The sequence below is a fragment of the Corvus brachyrhynchos genome, unplaced genomic scaffold (assembly GCF_000691975.1).
Source record: "Corvus brachyrhynchos isolate BGI_N302 unplaced genomic scaffold, ASM69197v1 scaffold4, whole genome shotgun sequence".
Taxonomy (NCBI): domain Eukaryota; kingdom Metazoa; phylum Chordata; class Aves; order Passeriformes; family Corvidae; genus Corvus; species Corvus brachyrhynchos.
In genome coordinates this window covers 7,340,063-7,361,545 of record NW_008237878.1, presented here as the reverse complement: position 1 = coordinate 7,361,545, position 21,483 = coordinate 7,340,063, and the positions used below count along the sequence as shown (strand labels likewise).

The window sequence follows — 21,483 nt, the reverse complement described above, 5'->3', positions numbered from 1 at the left end:
AGTGCAGCAATGATTATAGCACCAATGTGTTTGTTTTTTAAAATGGCTTATTACAAATTGATACTGATGATCTGTGAGCAGACAGCTCAGGAAGGCCAAAACAAAGAGCACAGGAGGATTTGTAGTGATTCCACAGTGCAAATTAACCCAGATGACACAATGATGTGAAGGGTAGGTGGACACAGGATTTGTTGTACCAGATCTGAATGGCAGGTCCAGTTGATTCATTTCTCAATGTTACAGGTTCCTTACACCTCCTAAGAAAGTTAAAGCATCCCCTCACAATGCACTCATTCCCTTCATAGGATGCTGTATGGAACATGGATGTTTGATTCCTAAATCTGTGGTTCCTGAACTTTTTCCTATTGAGTGTTGTTGCCTCCACCCTGTTTCTTTTGCTTTCTATTTTGTCCCCTTCTCATGCATCCCCTAAGACTTGCTTCCTTTTCCCCTACAGCCCATAACATTCCTCCTTACAGGTGTTGGCTCTGTTCCCTTACTTGGCTCAAGGAGCCATCTCTTCATTCTCCTTGCCCTCTCCTAAAGAACACAAACTGGTGAACTAGGTTGGATCCAGCTGATAGTGTTTGTGATTTTTCTCATAAAGGCCATGTTACAAAAGAATTGGAGTTAATGTTTTCAGAGCTAGACTTCTGATTTTTCAAATGCAGAAGAGCCAGAGAATGTGGGCTACCAGAACTGTGTCCTGTACATTGTCCCTAGTACCAATATACAGAGACAGACTCCTGGATCAGGATTCTCTTTGAAGACTCAGACCTGTGCATATGAAAGTGGGATATCAGAATGTTTCTCATCCCTAAGCCACAAGACAAAAGAATGATGACATTATTTATTATGTTGATATTGTGTGAAGAGTGAGGACTGCATCATAGAGGTAGAGCTTTCTCAGTAGAAGTACAGAGGTAAGGTGAGAACACACAGGTCCCTGAAGAGTACATGCAATTACAGTGAGAGTTGCAAGGGTGAGTCTCTGTAATAACTGGCCTGATTTTAGGTATGGAGACTGCCACTAGCAAACTTCTGTCTGTCTAAATTCTGAACACACCTGTCATGCAGTTCTGTTTCCTTGACTTGCATCCCACAAGTCAGCTCTGTAAAGGAGCAGCTTTAGGACCTGTTAAATATTTTTTTAGACCTCATTAGATCTCAGACCAGTAAAAGTTCATGTGTGTATTTCTTAGGAGAATTAAGCACCTGTGATACCCACGTGAGAAATTTTGCAGGATTGTGGTTTGAATAGTTACTGAATTAACATGCAATTTACAAGAATTAACTGTACCTATTTGTGTTTCCCATCTGTGCATATTCTCATACCAAATATATGGTTTTTGGTAAGTTGCTTAGGGGAAAAATAATGTATCATTGTTGACTTATTAGCAAAATGCTCGCCTCCATTTGCCTGGCACTGTGCTAACTCTTACCAAAGCAAGACCCTCAAGTTTGGAATATTTGTGGTTTATTAACTAAAAAAGAATTCATGTGCAGGTGGTTTGAGGCTTGCATGGTTTAAAATTTTAAAAATAGATCCCAAACCTCATATCAATAGAAGTATCTATATTTAATTGATGTTTTAATTAAAAAATAAAAAATGCTACAACACATAACAACACACTGCTTTTCCAGGTCTGGTGGACTGGAGAGAGCCCATCATGTGAATTATATCAATTCAAAAAAAGCTTACATCAAGCAGCATGGAAAAATTATGAGTAGATGCTACAGAGAAAACTTAGTCTTTATAGCATGAGCCCCTCTCAGAAGAGCAGTGTACAAAGTCTGTGTGGGTACATTTCCTTCTTCACTGCTTGCTGGGAGCAGAAGCTGGAGAAGCATTATTAGCAGTATGTCAGTATATTGGAGTTAGGGCTCAGCACTCAATGACCATTTAATGAACTGTTCGGTGCTGTAAGGATCCACATTGCCAGAATGTGGATTGTATCCATTGCTCCTGGACACACAGGCTGCAGGGCTGTTAGCAAGAGCTGCAGTGACCTCCAGCAATCCAGAATTTGCTGCTTTTTGAAGAGTTGCATCTACTACTTCAAACTTTCACTTGCCCTATTAGACATTTTTCACAGCTTTCCGGACTTCTTTTCTTGTGAGTAAAAGCTTTTATTTTACCTTTATTGAGGATTTCCCATTACATCATTGCTGCTCTTTGGTATGTGGTTGCTACTGCTTGTGAGCCACTTTGCCTATTTGGGTGCTGTAAAGTGTTTATATGGCCTTCCTAAAGACAGGCCCCAGTTTAAAGGTGCTAAAAGAAGCTTCCCAGCCACTTTGCATCGGGCAAATTCATCCTTTTTTCCATGCTGGTATTCTTTGTCTTACTGTGCCACCTAGACACACAGTCACAGGGAGGGTCACAAGGATATTGTACACAGGCCCAAAAAACCCAATTATTTTTTGGTACAGGAATACCATGCCTTCTATGGTAATTCTTTTATAATTTACTATGTATGACCTGCTTGCTGGTTCTGACAAATATGCAACAGCTTTTACTAGGAGGTCAGTTGTCATCTTGCTCTGTTTCATGCTCATCTTCATTTCATGTACACTACACAAGAAAATAACTTTTTTCCTTTCCAAAGTCTCATAGTGATCCATTTAAACTCTCCCATCATCACTAGCTGTTCTAATGTGATTTGTGCAATTCATTGCTATTTAGATTCTTATTTCCAGACAGGCTACCGGATTGTAGCACTGCAGAACAAAGACTGCACAGGATAGCTCTGTGTGAGTTGAAACTTTTTTCTTTCATTTTTCTTTTCTGTGAATTCAGAGATGCCTGATTAGCAGAAGTTGTGATACCAATAGAAAGTCAAATTGCAGTCAATTTTAAAGAAAAGTATGTGTACATACCACATACTTTTGAGATACCTGAAATGTATGATGTATTGATTATCTTGTTTGCATACCACAGGGTTTCATTTGGTAGTGATTAATCACTATGTTAATTAATTACTTAATCATTATCATAGGCCCCAAGAAAACACACCAGGATATCAATATTCTTGTTCCAACTTGTATTTCTACTAGAAGTAGCTAGTAATGCTTGTAAATGACTGTGTCAAAAAATAACTTTCATTCACATAAAAGAACTATGCAGATGTTTACGCTCCCCACAAAATCACCAGTCTGGCACAAAAAGTGGAATAGAAGTGTTTGCTTTAATATGGTGCTGACTATTAACCAACATGGAATATCCTCATTATCATTAAATAAGATCCCCTGCAGGTAAAATGGCCTCTGTTGAAAAGCATGTTCCGTAGTTTAATTCTAAACCTACACTTGAATTTAATTTCTTGTGAGAGGCCCTTTGAGATCAGACTGTAAATTCACATACAGGTCTTTACTGATATTTGAAAGAGAACTGGTTAATCTTTTTTGTTGTGAGACAATTTCTGGAGACAGTAAAGAAAGCAGTTGCTGTGCTCCTAATTTCATTAGGCTGACATTTCAAATTCTGCCAAATGCCTTGGTTAAAAAGTGTTTTATTGCATTAATTAAATTGCTTGTTGGAGATGCCACATTGTTGGATACCACTTTAGGTAACAACAAATAAATAATGAAGTGAAAGAAGGAAAGCAATGGAGGAGGGGAAATTTCCTGAAAAGGAAGGAGGAAGAAACACTGTTTATACCCTGTTGGGAAAGAAATTGGGGTGGTTTTTTTTTTTTTAAAGATCTGCCTGCCATCCAGTTCCAAATGAGCTAAAGATTTTTCTGCTGTTCAATCAATGTGAAATTAAAGGTAAAACAGCAGTAAATAGAATAAAAGAAGCTGAGTTTTTAGGTTCTCAGTGGTTAAGAGAACAAATTGATGGCCTAAGTTGTAGGCTGGGACTTCCATCATTCTGCATTAGTATTAGGGTTTTCTAGGTAGCCCATTTACCAGTCAGACAGTGCTAAATTAAAACATCTCCTCTTCCCTAGGAGCATTAAAAATGAGGAATTGAAATATGCAAAAGCAGCATGTGTGCTTGCTCTTTCTCTGTAACCCCCTGAAAGAATATAGATTGATTCATTGTAATTTCTGCTTTACTGGAAAAGAGAGTGCTCCAACCAGCTTCATTTTGTTGTGAGTCCTTAAACAGGGGACACAGGTCTCAAACTACAATTTCCTCAAAATTCTGTGTTAGGGAAGGCTTTAAGTAGCTATGTCTTGATTACTATAGGGTAAAATTGATTTAGAAAGAATGCTTTTGCAGGGCAGAACTAATTTTACCTGGAGTGCAGAGGTTACCACTCCTGTACTTTTGCAGAGGGAGAAATAATCCTCAGGCACAATGGGAAGGAAGCAGAGCTTCAGCATCTTAGCCTGAAGTGTGACCAAGAGAAATAAAGCACAATGAAAGCACTAAGTGCAATCGAAGGCCCATGGTCTTGAGCACAGTTGAAATAGCCAGGCTGCTCTCTCAGAACTACAGCTTACCTCATTTGATACATGCTCCAGCCAATCCATTTGCATCCTCTTTCTGCTTTGTAGCTTTTGTAGTGTCACAATCTCAACATTAGAGCAGCTGCTAGTTCCTCACGCTTTGGCTTTTTCTTATAATTAAGGCTTTTTTGTGGTTATTGCTGTGAAACCTTTGTGGTGTTACAGACTAAGTACTACAGCAAAGAGCTGGATTTGGAATGGAGTTTGAGCCAAGGTGATTTCCTGCAGCAGAGCTCAGCACTAAGTGTTGATGACAGCAATGCACATCTGTAAAGGACACTGTCCCAAGATAAGCCACATATTTGTTTCTGGTCAGCAGTGGGATAATATTGTCTTCTAGAAAGCAGCCCATTATATTGGCCTAATTGCAGTCTGATGGTAAATCAGTCTGAGCTCTTTTATAGGCTTCTTTAATATTATGCCACTTGTAAAGCTGAAAGAAATTGCTGCCTTTTAGTGGTCACTTATAAAGAAAACTACACCCCAGTAATGAATGTATTATGAAAGCAGTTTATGCATATTAATACCAGACTCTGACCTGAAGTATGGAAATACTGATCCATATCTTTAGTTTTGCCTTGTAAAATGATTCTGGGTAGAATCAGGCTCAAGTGAAGAACTGACTTGTGATCTATACATGATACACTAGATAATTTTGCATGATAAGACTGTGCATTTTTTAAAAAATGTAGTCATGTCCCGAGTTTCCTGTCTAAGCACATGAAAGGAGGAATGGCAAGTCTGCTTTCCTCACTTCATCTAGGAGCATGTTGAATGGGAATGCATGAACTAACTACACCTTTCACTGCAGTGTTACTAAAAGGCAAAGTCCAGCACTGTAACTTCTGAAGCAGAAATTATTTGCATCCAGTTCGAAGAATATCTGATACTTGTTTTCCTAAATATGCCTTCCAGGGTTTCACCAGGCTGTTCATGTTCACAAGGAGTTTGCCAGTCCTAGAATCCTCCTGGCCTGCTATAAGATAGTCAGTACCTAAAGGGAAGGGAAGGAAAAAAAGAAAAAGGGAAAACCCTTAGTTAACAAATAGAATAAGAAAGAACCAAATGCAGAATTTCTCTGTTTCATATGGATCTGGCATACAGCACCTTTGCCAGTTTCATCCAGCTTATGCATGTGCCATTTTATGTATATACATCCATGTGCATACTGTCACTGCTGGCTCCTGGGCACACAGCTTCTCTGGTGTCAGGACTGTGCTCAGGAATCACAACTACAAATTGATTTTGTTCCAGTGAGGTTCTGCACACAGATCTGCTGGGATGTGGCAGCTGCTGCTTATGCCTTTGCCCCCCTCCTGCCATTACCACCCTCCTTGAGAACTGTGAGCTGGAAAGCAAATGTACTTTGGTGGGGAAGAATCAAAGGATGCTGTCCCAGAAAGGCTGATCATGGCTGATGTTCATAAGCACTGTCTACATGGGAAGCAAAACCCCTGGTGAGTATTTTGTCCTTACCAGGATTGAGAATGGGACATGTACAGCCCCTGTTGGTCCAGGATTCTGGGTAAATGCTTCTATTGCTCCGAGCAATTTTCACTTTGCCTGATTTCAGGACCTTCTTCACTTTCACAACAACTTCTGCATGGGTCCCTTTGTCATGAGCAGATAGGATTCTTGCTTTTATTACTGCCAGAAAACATATCCAGATAGAGACCAACAATGAATTTCTAAATGAATTTTGGTTTATGCTGTGAAAATGTAGAATTTTAACACCTTGAAAGAAGACACCAAAAAAACCCAAAGTGCAGTTGTACATGAAGTGCAGTGCTTGTCCACTTCACTGATGGATCTTTTAAATAAGTCTGGAGAAGAAAAATTGGATTTTTCTTTTGAAGTAGTTAACTCATGCTTTCACCATGTTTTGGCAACTATTTTTTAACGGGCTGATGTCAAACACTTGGAAATTCTAGGAAAGCACTTGTATGCATACATAAGGAAGGGTGAAAAACCCTGGTCAGCAGCTACCTGTCTGATTTCAAGTGCACTGATTCTATACTTTATATTTCCAGTTTGAAAACTTTAGTGTTTAGCTTTAACTCTGGCCTCTCAAAAATTCTGTCCTGTGAGAAGGAACTGTCTACAGGAAAGAAGTCAGGAAGTTTCCCAGCAGGCGTGTCACATGACTAAAATTCCATGATTGCACAAAAAACCAGAAGAAGTATTTTTGTTTTGTCGTCCAACATCTGGTTGCCATGATAAATTTCTATTCCTTTTAATTTAGTAGGATCCCATAACTTTTTGGCATGGCAGGTTCATGTAGATCAGCCCCTCAAGCAGGCTTTGTTGTGTCCTGGCACAAGCACATCAAACCTCTGGATCCCAGAGCTTTTCCTTTCTCGTTTCGTGTGATGGCATGAACCTGGTATTCATAAACAACAGTATTAAATGCATTCTTGGTAAATGACCTTGGCTATTTGAACCTGTATAATGACTGCAAAAGCAATGGTATTTTAGATGTGAGGTTGTTTTACCATTTTTCTTGATGTAAAGGCCAATTATTCCACTGAGTATTATTCTAGCATCCCTCCTGCTGTAAAGAGGAAAATGAACTGGGTGGGAAGGAGACACCACAGAGCCTTGCATGAAAAATGCTTTTAAGTTCTGATCAGAAGTTGGACATGTCACTAGACAAAAAAGGCAGAAGAAATCCTACCTCTCAGGACTTTACCAATCCTGTCATTTTTCATAACTATCAGCTAACAACATGCATAGAGGGAACATTGTGAAATTATCATACCTTGGGAGCATGTTACCCACTTACCATAGGCATATTTCATTTGGCAGAAGTCACTGACACTTCCAAGCATCTTTTCTTTGCACACACACTTTTCTAGCAGGGAAACCACAGAACACAGAAGGTTGGAGAAGAGCCAGGACATGAGAGAGAAAAGAAGAGCAAATGATCATCGGTTATAAGGTTAGATATCTATAGCTCCCATAATCTATATGGACCTTAAGAATAAGTTTGAGAGTGAGCTCAGTTATTTGCAAATGTGTTTCTTCTTATATGATAAAATAATTACTCTGAAATCTGATCAGCACTGTCAAGTAAAATGCAGCCCACATGAGGTCTATTGTACAGTTAATAAACTGATCCTAATGAAGAGATTTGTAAGAATCAGATCCAGCTGGAAATCGTGTAAGTAATGAGACCTTTGTTTGATCCCATAACCTAAGAAATGCTGATCCTTCCTGGTGTTAAGGCAATATCCGTCTCAGAAAAGTCAAGCTATGCAGTAAATGGCACTGTTCCTTCTGCCAGGTCACTGGTGATGGTAAGTGCTGATCTTTACAGGGCAGGCAAGACTGAGAACTATTTAAATACTACAGACAAGCTGGAGATGAATGGGGCAGACCCAGTCAGGGTGGTGGGTTGAAAGAAGTGGCAATTAAACGTTCCCAGACTCTGGGCTGTACCTGGGTGCCTCAGTGCAGAAAATCCCTGCTCGTGGTCATTCCATTTCCACTCCTCTTCACTCTCGTTGGTCGGCGTTTGGACGAGGTCGGGGATTCGTCCCCCGATGGGGATGTTAAAGAAGGGCTCGCTGTCACAGTTGGGGGACACATAAACCACAGCACTTGGTTAGGGCATGACAGGGCTGGGAAGCAGCTGGCTTTGGCTGTACCCAGACTGATGAGCTTGCTTTCTTCACACTGGGAGTGCAAATATGAGCAAGACTTCATGCCAGATAGAGAGATCTATCTCTAGATCTGGTCTAGGTTTTTATTTAGGCCTCCCACTGCTGACTTAGCATTTTTTAAAGTACCTATAAATTGAGCCTTTTTTGCTTACATTTGTTTCTTTTTAGGGAATTATGTAACTTAGTGACCACTTTGTTGATGTCACTGGCACCTGAGGACAGCTGCAGGACTTGTAGAACTGCAATTGCTCAGCAAATCACAGGATTTCTGCACTGATTACCTGTCTGGGGTACAGATGCCTGGCCCTCTAGAAACAAGAGGGAGACTATTGTTCATTTTGCCTGTGGAACAGATAAGAAGCAGGTTCTTCAGACTCTTCCATCTATTTCCAAAGCAAAGGTGTGTTTAAAGACCCTGCACATATTTCCATGGGGTTGTGGAAATGCCTATTATTACTGCAAAGAGTCATCTGTTCAATATTGCCTTGGACAGTGCAGTGGACTTAAAGGTGCACCTGTAACCTAAGAAACCTTTTATGATTTACAGCCACCTTTTCAAATGATTCTGCACCCTCCAATTATTGTTCTTGCTGCAGTATTTGCTAGTCTTTGTTTCATTTCACAGAGTCCCATCTCAAAGGGAACCCAAAGCAGGGCTTCCTTACCCATTGAAACAGGTCCCAGTGTGCTGGTCGCAGTCTCTGGCGCAGTCACAGGGGCGGCAGCCGTTCTCTCCGAAGCCCCAGTAGCCCACGAGGCACCTGTCGCAGCTGGGACCCGCCACTCCTGGTTTGCAGTAGCAGAATCCTGTCCGGGGGTGGCATCTCCAGCTGCTGCTGAACGTGGTGTTGACTGCACCCATGGGCTGGCAGGCACAGGCTGTGGAGACATGGCAAAGCACAATTCAAATTCTGTGCTGTGGGCTCAGCTGGTTAAGTGACATTTTTGCAAGGCTGATAAACTTGTACCCTCTTCCTCATGCTCTGTAGTTTTAAGTCAGAACTAGTAAACATTGGATTTCAGCCTACATTTACAATTTTTTTTTCTTTTTGTTAGACAAAGCAAAACAAGTACGACTGGGAGCATTTGTGCATGAAAGTCAGTTCTTCCCTACTACACAAATAGTGACCATACAGGGTTTTGAAGTGATACCAGGAAGCCTCCTCTGTGTGTTTATTTTTAAAGGGGCTTGAAGGTGATTCACTTCAAAAGTGTTTTGCAGAAAGTTTCACTAGCAAGGACAAGGTAAAGAATTACAGCTATTGCCTACATCGCCTTTCCTGTAAACACAGAGATCACAAAGCTACTGTTTCCTCTGGGGTAGATGCAATTTATACAGGTGGTTCAGATGACCTGAAATATATTTTCAATTTCTGCCTCCAAAGAGTGCACAAATTTCCTTCAGTTCCTTTCTAAAGCCCTAAACACCTCACCATGCAGTACTGTATGCGTGTAAAGAAGCTGATGAATTTTTTTTTTTACAAACACATGAGCAGATATTTTACAAGGAAGGCAAACAGGATGGGAGAAGACCCTAAAATCAAGTAGATGTATTCTACGTGTAGCTGAAGGTGAGCAAATAGGAGGAAAAGCCTCCAAATCTTTCTAATGCTGTTGCCAGTTTGACACCAGCCTGGCAACTCAAGGCAATTTGGCAGGAAAACAGATAGTTAAAACTCCTGTGAGCAACTCTTCCTGCACAGACAATAAATTGTCATAATCCCACACCACTGGTACACTCCTAATATGACAGCATCAGGGAGGGATACACAGAGAGGTGCAAACCAGCACAGTTGACTCCTCTCCATCAGGGCAGAACCTGGCTGAGATGGTCAAACCTCATGCCAACAGCTCTACAGAAGTAAAGTACAAGCAGTAAACAAACCCCCTCATTTCTGATGTTCAGACAAGTTTGATCAAAATGAGAACTGAGCCGACCTCCAGGCCTTCATATTTCATCTCTTTTTTGTATTAAGAAAGCAGCATGCCCTGACTTTTACTTGTAACAGACTGAAAAGGTTATGCATCTCTACTTCATCCATCTGGAAGAGGGCAGAAATAAAAATCTTGTGGCTAAGGCCTGCTTTAACAGAGACTTTCAATTAAATGTTGGACACCCAAGGTGTTTAGATAGCTTGGATCAGAGGCTAGCCTTTTTGGATGCTCATTTGAACCAAACACGATCTCCAAAGCTTTTGAAGTTTGCCCATCATTGTTTCTGATCAAACTACTTTTCTTCATGAACTCACAGATAAGAGGCCAAATGAATACTCTGATCCAAGGGGAAAGGGGCAAATATATGACTTTAAAGTGTAGCAGGGACAGATTCACTTTCACCTGCAACCTCATATTTGAAACTCAGGAAAAGAAAATATCTTTTGAAAATAGTACAAGAAGAAGGGTGAGCAATTTTGTTTAAAGGGCATTTCTCTTATGATCTGCTTACCATATAGTTATTTTTTTATTCCCATGCCCTGTGTTCTTTATGCCAATAATTTTAATAATATTATTATACTTCTGTGGATGGATCTTGGCCCGTTCAGGGACACTAGCACAACAGCCTAGGGACAGAAAAGCCATGTGCTGTCATGGGCAATGTGCTCGGCACAACGGGCGGGCTGGCAGAGGGCAGCAGCCTCTCCTGTTTGCCACAAAGCAGCCTCAACTTCGGGACCAAACCCAGGGCTGGTGCTGTCAGTTCTAGACAGCAGGTGTAACACTGAAGTGCTCATTAGCCCTGACAGGTTCAAAGGCAAGGTCTAATTTCTTGCTGCTAAACTTGATTTCGCCACCCACCCCATTTTTGCAGGGCTGACTGTATCACCCTGAAAAAGAGGCTCTTAGTTTGTCAGTCACTGAAAAAAATGGATGTCACAGATTTGGGGATAAGGAGGGGGAATACCCTTCCTTTACTGCAGACAGGTCTGAGACACAAGGAGTAAGAGTTTGCCAGCATTGGGGTTTACTTGAATCCAGGTTTGTTTTCACTGTAATATTACTGTATGTAGGATCTACCTGTGGAGTTTTTGTTTAAAATGCCTTAGATTTCTGCAACCTCTGGGTCTCTCTTTATCCCCCTTATTTCCAGTTTTCAGGTTTCATCAGTTAAAGTCATTTAACAGATGGGTAAATCACAAGACTACCTATCCCCAACTGAGACTGGAACCTGATTCAGGAAGATGAGAGCTTCTCCCACCCTATCCCTAAGGGAAAATATTACAGCACAGTGACTGACAGCACTGGTGAAAGCTGATTAGGAAGCAGAAAAAAGAAGTGCCCTTTTTTTTTTTGTTTGCCTACTTTGCATTTTCTTCTCTTCTGTTTCTAACCAAAGCTTTCTTCCTCTTGTCCCAGTAATGCACCAGAAAAGCATGAGTAAGGCATATGCTCTCTTTTGCTACGTTTTTTTTTTTTTTTTTTTTTTTTTTGAGGATGCAGTTCAGTAAAAATAATGTTCCCAGATGAACTGTGGGACATATTCTCCAGTTAGAAACTTGGACAGCTTCTGGTGGATCAGAAAGCAAGCTGAATCAATACATGTACAACACTTTCAGATGAGTTATACAAGTGGCTTGCAAACGCTTTACTCAGTCTGTGTTTATTTAGCATTTCAGCTTGGGTGGGTACATTGTCTGGCTTCCAGAGTATTATGGCCAAAATCCCAGTTGTGCATCTAAGGTAACTGCTAAAATAAGAGCCCACATGTCACATGCTGAAGGGGCAGCTGTGGATGACTGGGTTTTTATCTGTTTAACAGTACCATGGATTTGCAAATAAACCTCACAATTAACGAAACATAAAAGCAAGTTTCCAAAACCTCACCCTTTAACATTTTCCAATATTTGACAACCCTTTCCCAGTGATTTTTGCTTCTTTTCTCTTGGCAAACCCTCATTTTCTCTCCATCCACCTCCCTGTCTAACAAAACAGCAGCCAATGTGACAATGGCCTTGTTTGTCAAAGGCGTCATCAATTATGTTAGGGACGGTGTGCAGACAGTCCTGGCTCAGAGCTGGGCAGTTTATTTGGGTTCTCCCTTTGACAGCAGTGTAGTGAAAAACAGCATTTTACTTTAGAGTTGGCTATGGGTCACAGAGTATAACGAAGCATCCTCTTGCCTTTTAGTCTCACTCCCATACTAAGTTTGTTTTGTCAGACACTACTGTAAAAGGGAGGAGACAAGAAATAATGAAAAATGAATAATTCATACTGCAATCTCCACTCAAGTCCGTAATAAATCTGTCTGCCCTCAGCACAGCTGTCTCCCCCATGTAATTAGGCACAGATGTAAAATATAATACTGGTTGTAACAATATGGTCCCAACTTACAGGAAAATACCAAATGCTCCAAGTCAATGGCCTTTGAGGTATATTGCCTTGAACTTTTGTCTAATAATACTGCATAAGAGATAGCTGTGAGCAGACTGGCTATTTGATAAAAAAGCACAGGCAAAATGAAAACTCGAAGTCTTTTGAGTCTGAAATATATACATGTGCATCTTGGGAGTATATGATCAATCCAGTGTGATTTTTAAAGCATGTCAGGTGTGGGGATTGACGCTACCAATGATGTTTCTTAAATGAAGGAAATAAGATAGACAGCTCTGTGTGTGGTCAGGGCTGATTAAGACAGACTTTGAACCAAGATGTGATGGGGCCTTTGTGATATTAGAATTAAAAGTTCACTCCCTCTGCTCAGAAGTAAAAGGATGAGAAGCAGAGCCTTTCAGACCATGTGTGTGTGCATGTGCATCTGGGCACATTTTAATTTTCTAGCCTCGTTCTTTGAGTAAAAAAGCTTGTTTTGCTGGAGACCCTTTTTAATGGGTCTACATGCCTGCATTATTTTTAAGCTAAGCAAAGGGTGAGTACAAAAGATGGTGCCATTTCAGAAGGATCCCTTAAGCCTTGGAATAAGCCACAGGAAAGAGCCAAGGATACAGCAGCTTTTCTAACCATTGGTTAGGAAACAATTAGGCTTTTGAGTCAAAGCTCCCATACAAGTCTATATCCAAACTACTTAATCCTGTGTTGTCACCCCCAATAACAGGCAGGTGTGTGCCTTGCTCTGGGACTCTTTTATGCCTTTTTTTCCTTTTTAATATAGATCTAAGCAGTGTCAAAACAAGGCTCCGTCCATGACCCGGCTCTCATTCATCCCAGCTGGTAGGAACAGGAAAAGCAAAGGGATCAGAGGCAGGCTACCTCTGCAGACAAAAAGGAATAGCAGATTCACACTTACATATCAGATTTCAGCAGGTTTTTTTTTCCGAGGGAATGTCTTTGCAGTCTCGCATTGGAGGGTCAGCTAAGGGTGGTTTAGATAGTGCCAGGAGATCCAATTGTTATACAACTTTTTTTTTCAGAGCAGATTAAGAGAGAATGCTATTCATTATTATGACTAATGCTTAAAGACTGTTTCTGGGCCTGAGCAGTGTCCTGTTAGCTTTCTGGGAGCCTGAGGGGGATGTCACAGCTGAACCTAGACTTTGCTCTGGATGGCAGAGCACTCTTCAAGCGTGCTTTCTCAAAGGGATTAGCACAGCATTTCATTCAGCTTTTCCATCAGACTTCCTTTCCCAGCTCAGTGTCTACTGTACACAAGGGTCAAGTTTTCATCTCCCATTGAAGGGGTTTTTTCCCTCTGAGTTCAAAATGGGAAGATGGGCACTAGGTTGCTCTCACCAAAAACATCCATTCAGTCTGCTGTTTGCAGTTTATTACTGCTTTTCAACACTTTTCAACACTTGCTCAGTGGGTGGGTTTTTCATTTACTGTTGTTAGTCTGGCACTGTTTGCATGAATTTCTCAAAGTGAGATGATGCCTTGGAATTGGTACACTTAAATCCTAAAGAACATGCTAATCCAGAAGTGGCAGCTCTTCAATTTATAATCACCAGGCTGAGGTATGACAAAAATGTATCTGGTGGCCTAATTGTCTAACATACAAGCAATGCTCAAAATAGAAACTTTTTTTACTGAGTAACCAGAGTTGGTTTTAGGATCACACAACCTGAACAACTTAGACCACACCAGATGAGGTTTACTAGCAATGCAGGTTTTCAACCTAAAGGATAGAGGAGAGGGACAATATCCTGCACATCCTGCAGGAGGCTTTTCAGTTTACTGTCAGCTGATGATGGTCCTGGAGGAGAAAGCTACCCTCTCTCTCAAAGTGAGTCTGCTCTAACCAAAGCCTGTCTCCATTTGTGTTTCTGGTTTTGCTGTCTCTGATAATAACCAAAGTAGTGAAGTGTTCCCTGAAAATTCTCTGCAGAGGTGCAGTGTAGCATGAAGTACACACTTACACGCAGCCTGCAATCCACGTGGGGAAGTGTTTGGGGATCAGGCCTTCCATCATACAAAGCACCATCTATTAAAGCAATTTGCCAAATCTTTTTGAGGGAATTCTCTTCTTTGCCTTAAATAAAAGGGAAGAGGCACAGATTAATCACCTCCCTCCCAGTTTTCTCTGAGCTCTATAGTTATACCCAGAGTACCTTCTATTCCCAGAGAGGTACAAGCATCATGCACACAACTGCTATAAAAGCTAAGTGGGCTGCAATGCCTTTCCTTATATCTTGATATGGCAAGCATTCCTAATGCCTTTACATCCTTGGGAAAGGTCCCATTGACTTGAGTCACTCACAGATAGGGTTGTGCTTACCTTTACTGCTGAATCAAACCCATTAGATTCACCTCAGCTAAGAGAAACTCTGGTGCAGGCTAGTGATCCAGAGTACCTCTTAGGGAAATAGATATGCTTTAGAGGGCAATTCAGTCCATCTGTTTCAGGCATCTACCTTAGACTGCAATAAATAATTCCCCAGAGGTCCCACTGTTTCTCCCCTGACAGAAAAAGGAGCCTAGAAAATACATATAACTTTCAGTGACTAAAGCAGGATGGCAGCTCTCTAGGCCTGAGCATGCAACTCAGAGTGGAGACAATTGCATTTGGGGGCCTTCTGCTGGCAGCAGCACCTTCCCAGGTGAAAAGGACATTGTTATGCTTGACTGGCACAACAGGAATAAAGCTCTTTCAGCAAGGTAAATTTCTGAACAGTTTTTCTTTTGCTATGCAGAGTATTGGCAGGGGTTGCTGAGACACCTGTAACCAGACCAGACAAGAGAGGCAGAGGTAGAGTCAAGGTCTGATTTCATCTAGGCAAACTGTTCTAGGGTTTCCACACAGATAGGCTGTATTTTCAAACGTTTTTTCCTCTTTGCTGCTCTCCAGTGCTCCTTGACTTTTGCAGTTATCTAGTATTACACATGATGCTGGTTACTGCACCATCTCCCTGCTGCTCAGTACAAGTGTTCATACACAGATTCCTTCAGGTGCTATGAGACTGAAAGCTAATTTTCTGGCACAACAATTTGGGCTCATTACAATATTTCCCTGGAGCAAATCTGCTCAGAGTAGAAACAGAACTAGGAAGGGGCCACCGTAGAACACTACAGGATACAGGGTGAGCCAGATAAGCTCACCCTCTGCCCTGTCTGCTGATCCATGTTCTGTGATGAACATTGTGAAAATGAGAAGAAAAGGTGGTGTGGAAGCAGTCTGCTGTCACCAAGTTCCAGTGGGAAGAATGCAAAAGAACAGAAACATTGCACACGTTGGGCACAGAAAGTTTAAGCAATATCACAGGACACACAGTCCTAGGGAGAGGAGTAACCCGAGTGTTTAAGAGGAGCCATGTTGAAGAACCTTAAAAGGGTCAGAAAAGCTTCAAAAGCTTATGATGTCAGTGAGCAAGAGGTCAGATAACAGAGAATGAAGTTCTCTGTGCTGGCAACTAATATCTGACCTATGGGGAAGGAAAACTATCCGAAGGAAAAAATGAAATTAGGTATAGTGCTGGAAATAACAACCTCTCAAATAGATGTGAGATAGAATCAGATGTGTGAAGCCTGGCAAGATACTCAAGAAATGTTTACTTTAAGTGAGGGAGATTTGGGCTGTTTGCCAGACTGGCTGGGTGCAAACTATCTCAATCCAGAGGTTGTACATCCTCTGTGTGCAGCCATTAGTGCCTCTGTGCCCGAGACACACCCTAACACATTCTGCTGAAGTGTTAATGATGCAATTAATTTGGGCAGAGCACCCCATAACACAGCTGTAGAGTCTGGAGATAAGTCTGACTGAGTTCCAATGTATTTTTTCCCAAGTGAATATGCACAGTCCCAGGCCTCCTGCATCTTCTGCATCCACTATATGTACTTACGTGCACAGATGTTGCACAATCGAATGGAATTTAACAGTGGCTTGCACATAGGCTCACACAGTCTTGAAAGGTACAGAAGAAACCCCCAGGTAAATAAAATGTGCCTCAAGAGAAAAGGAACCATATTAATTTAAAACCAAGCACAAGAAGAATGTACCTTTCCCCAGGAGGCAGTGCATTTGGAGAACTGAATCAGTTATCACAAAAATGTGTCATAACATGGGGACAAATAGACACAAAAAAATCAGGATGATCACCTTTGATCAAAACCCCTGTAGTTGAGGAAAAGAATACAAGGAAATTATAGTAATACTCATGAGTTACCTCTATAGGAGTCACTGATTCTATAGAAATTATTTTGTTCTTTTAATGATTCTTCCACCGTTCATTTTTCACCTCATGTAACACGGTCACTTACGTTTGCAGACCTCTGGAGAAGACATGGGTTTCCCTCTGTCTCGGTAAAAGCCTGGTTTGCACCTCTGGCACCGATGTCCCTCAGTGTTGTGCTTGCAGTTGTCACAGACTCCCCCACTGCGCTTCCCCGAGGCCAACCAAACGCTCAGATCGAAGTGGCAGCTCTCGGCGTGGTCGTGGCAGCGACACTCTGGTGAGGACAAGAGAATGGCCTTCAGGCTTTTATAACTGACACAGTAATCATGGCATCATTTTCCAAACCAATCTGGCAGTATTTTAAACCCTGCTAGAATTGGGAATGTGAGGGGATGTAGCTGCACAAAACCCAAATTTCTGGCTTGTAAATTCCACTCTCCAATAGCCCCAATGCAGAAAAACGACCTGCACACTGAAATTCTCTATCAATGACCAGAAATTTATCCCCAGTTTCTGTAATGGCATCATTACTCCAAATCACAGAAGTTGTGAGGGAGCTTTGCCTGCTGGCATGGTTAGTGCTCATCCTGAGAGCCTGGGTCAATAAATTCCCTTCCACTTACTTCTGCATTCATTTGGTGCCCCTGTTTTCCCATCTCCTGGCTTCCAAGGCTGGTCATTGTACAGCGGAGCACATTTCTCACAGTGGTCCCCTGCCGTGTTGTGTCTGCACACACACTTCCCATGGACCTGTCAGGGAAAAGAGAGTACGGTCAAATAGCTACAGGACAGGTGGAGTCTCCAGCAGCCTCATGATGAGGTGGGACTTCTGCACAATTCCCACACAGCTGCCTGGCTCTCTTAGGAAACCCTCAGAGCCTGGAGCTAAAATGTGTAGCTCTCTCTTCTCACAGTTATTAATGATGTAGAATTTTTTCCTGTATCTTACAAAATGCACATAGCAACAATTTAACTCTCAGTTGACTATTTAACTACTGCATCGATGAACAACCTCTAGACCCTAAATTGGGTAAGCTAACAGGTCTTATTTTGATTTACAAGTTCAGGGCAAGAGCATGCAAAGAGTATCAAATACACTCTGGGCTAGCAGAGCCAAGTTACAGGAGAGCACAGGCTGACAGAGGATGCTGGGCTCTGTCTTATTTGACATTAACACTGATCTGGAAGAGAGTGTAAATATAGGGAAGTGAAATTACCATGAATTACTAAATTATAAATTGTTAGACGAATGAACAAATAGTCCTGGACATCCTAGCACAGTTAAAAATGTAGCAAAAATACTAAAAATGGAAAAATACCAACCAGTACTCCCACAGAAAAGTAACCTAAAACCACACATTCTATGAGGAAAGCACTGATGTTTTAACTTAGGTACAATAGGTACCAGCCTGCCAACTTACATATGAATAAATATAAATTAGATTAGTAGAAAAGGCCCAGTAAAATTTTGGGCTATGGAAGTAAGAGCACTGTAACTCCACATGGACAGAAAGTTGTACCTGCAATGCTGTGTTCAGTTTTGAACATCTTACTACCAGATAAATGAAGAGTTAGAAGATGTTCAACAAAAATGAGCAAAAGCTGGCTGAAGAATGGGGCTTAAGTATATAAACCCATCTAAGCTAGAAAACAATACATAATATTTGATGTGCAAACAAAGTGCAAAAGGTCTTGACTAAGACTGGCTGAATAATTCTCTCTGACTATTTGTGTGAAAAATTACGTGAAGAAAGAACTTGCTTCCTTTGTACTTACCTGCCGTCATTGGAACACAATAGTGATTTTAAGTCATGGAAATACTCAAATACATATCAGGTTTGGAAGAAGGTATTCACACCAGAAACCAGAACTTAGAAACTGAGCTAGTCCAGCCTTCAAAGAGAAAGTTACTGTTGAAACTACGTCTGCTCTCAAGTCATTTTACACACCAGGAATAAAGCAGACAGATTCTGTAATATCAAGCCACACCTAAGAAGGGCCTTACAGGACGGTTTTTATGTTGTTGCTTGTTTTTATTTGGGTTTCTTTTTAGTAAAGAAATAGTATTCCAATATCTGCTTGCAAAGCCTCAGAGAAAGGATTTCACAGACAAATTTTTTTGAGAAAATATCAAGTATAGGGTGTGAGAGAAAGGGAAGGGTAGTACCATAAGTCATGTTCTACATTTATCACAAGAGCAGCTGCTATTATGCCAGGAGACACTTGTCTAGAGCAGGAAATGCACAGAAATCTGGGATTAGAACCCTGTCCCTCCGTGGCCTGCTGAGGATCCTGAGCTCAGCACAGCTCTGCCCACTGCACATGAACACAAAAACCAAGACTGAAATTTCATTTTGACTGGGGTGTGAATTACCTTTAATCCTTTAATCTCACCATGAGCATGAGTTATGTTTTTCCATGGCCTTTCCTGAAAGTCAGGCTCTCCCTGCAGTCCCCCCTTTCCCCCATCTAACAGAGCAGGTTGCTCGGGATCAGGAGAGAGGCATCCAAAAGAGCGGTAGTGTGGACGTGCTCCCCTGCCCCCAAACTCATGTGCCTGCAGCAATTTGCTCTCTGCTGCCCTGGTTTCTAATCCTCCCCGAGCAGAAATGTGATGTAGCAAGCAGAGGGATCGGCTGCAGCTGATGCCATCGCCCTCCATGGCCAGCTGGCAGGGTCGCTGGCTCCTCACGGCACACTGAGCACAGAGCTCGGGCGGTGCGGCTCTGTCGGAGCCCACGCCAGCACCCCGGGGGACACGGCGCGTTGCACCTGCGTGGGGCCTCCCGGACCCTGCACAAGGAACCCACCCACCTTCAAGGCACTAAATGGGATGAGAAATTCAGAGACAAAGGCGGAAATACTAATACAACAGCATTGTGCTTTTCCCTGTTTGGGTGTGACATTTCAGGCTTTAAGTTCTCTCCTGTGGTCATAGGGGCTGCTCTTCAGAAGCCAGAGGACAGAGAAAAGGTAAAAATGAACCTGACCCAGAACTATAGATTGGAACATCTCCAGACTCCACCTGAACTTTAAAGCTCATTCTAAAATAGAGCATAACAAAATCCTGGCTCTCTTCGCTTCCTAGGAAATGCTTCTTGAAATGTATTTCTATGCAAAATCTGTAAGTTAGCCCATTTGATTTTTTAGAAATATATACAAAAGCTGTGTATTCACTATATTAAAAAAATTATATGAAAAATGCTGAGACTGTGCAGTTGGGAAATGGCAGAATTAAACCATGTAATCTTGTTTTAGCCTTGAATGACATGATCAAATATTCATTATTCCACAGGACCCTGCGCTTACAGTGCGCAGCACAGATGGTGTGAACACTTATGAACAATTATTCAGAAAAATAAATAGGAAAATTCAGTGAGAGAGGAAAGGAAAGGTCGAGTTATTCTTTGGAAAGTAGATGTGTTAGTTTGCTCACTGCCCACTGGTTCATTGTGTACTGTAGTTTGTGGCATGTTGTGAGCAGGACAGAGAAGAAGTTTCCTACCTGTGATCCCTGCTATGGAACAGCTACCAAATACATGTGGAAGGATGACTGGCTTAGACAAAAGGGCTGAAAAGCCAAGCAGACAGTCAGTAGGAGAGCCATCAAGCAGGCACAGGGAAACAGGGAAGCTGGCACGGAACTTCTTTTAGAAAGTGTTAGATTTGGGTACTAACCTTTTTTGTATAGGTTTAAGAACAAGGCAAAAAGAATTGATTGGTATTAGTACAGAGGTAAAGGAAAATGAAAGAGAAAGTAGTCTGCCATGGGTTGTCTGGGCATGGGAATCAAGGAATAGTTTTTTCCACGGAGAGTAACCTCATGTAGCATTCATAGGTGAAACAGCTGCAGAAGAGAGTGCAATATGAGGTGACAAGGAATTACAGAAAGGATTTGGACAGGAGAAGAGGGCAGAGATTAACAGCTCACACCAAACATGCAAGGAAAGTGATTAATGGATGTAAGTGGCCATCACAGAAAGACTGGTTAATGCAGGAAAAGCTGTGGAAGAGACCTGTTATGTTTAAGTGTGGGCTGAAATAAGGGTAGGTGATGTGGCTGTGAGTAAGGAGACAATTTGTTCTGTTAGAGAGGAAGAGATAGGAGAGGCAGCCAGAGACTAAAATCCAGGAAGGAACAAGAATGAAATACAGGAAACTGTGAGATAAAATAGGAAATGGGATATCTGCTTAGGGACAGGAGAATGTGAGAGTCACATTCAACACCAACACAAGGAGAGCAGGGGTGTCCCTGAGTTGTTATTCACTGCTGAAACAAGTGTGCATTTCCCTCACCAAAGTGTGACCAAAAAACTAGAAAATTGCAATCTCTACCAAATGCAAGATCTCAGGATGGACTGGATCTCACTGGAAGACAAAGATCATGCCAAGGAAGAGAAGATAATCAGACAAGTACAGATCCAGGGGAACTATGCTGACACTTTTCTATGCCCTAAAAAGCAGGGTCAGATTTACATGGCAATAATGATGATTAGTAAGTAGAGGATTGTCAGGAAGCAACAAGGACCAGTTGCTCTTTAAGGCCCAAAGAGCTGCAAGTTGAGGTTTTCAACAACAAAGGCTGTGCCCTTACTGAGGGGGGAATCATCCCAAGCACTGTGGGAAGAGCAGGGAGCTGGCACCGCAGTCCACTGACAGCCCAGAAACAAAAAGGAAAGGGAGTGGGGTAATTCAGGAGCAGCAAGAGACAGTCCAAGAAAGACACAACATGGATACAAAGGCCATTCAGAGGGCAGGATGAGAGACAAGCTACAGCACATGCCAGGGGAGAGTGCAAAGGG

At 41.8% G+C, this 21,483-nt stretch overlaps 1 protein-coding gene across 1 annotated transcript in view; it reads right to left on the bottom strand.

Annotated features, from left to right (window-relative positions):
• Positions 1 to 1,560: 1,560 nt before the first annotated feature.
• LOC103614323 (netrin-4-like) overlaps positions 1,561 to 21,483 on the bottom strand; it is a 47,968-nt gene continuing 28,045 nt past the window's right edge. Inside the window, exons 5-11 of the mRNA XM_017732535.1 lie at positions 17,305 to 17,431; positions 16,767 to 16,955; positions 8,786 to 8,999; positions 7,897 to 8,024; positions 7,241 to 7,309; positions 5,935 to 6,105; positions 1,561 to 5,452 (exon numbers count right to left, since the gene is read on the bottom strand). Of these exons, the coding sequence (XP_017588024.1) occupies positions 5,316 to 5,452; positions 5,935 to 6,105; positions 7,241 to 7,309; positions 7,897 to 8,024; positions 8,786 to 8,999; positions 16,767 to 16,955; positions 17,305 to 17,431 (1,035 nt within the window). The 3' untranslated portion in view covers positions 1,561 to 5,315. The remainder of the gene's footprint in view (positions 5,453 to 5,934; positions 6,106 to 7,240; positions 7,310 to 7,896; positions 8,025 to 8,785; positions 9,000 to 16,766; positions 16,956 to 17,304; positions 17,432 to 21,483) is intronic.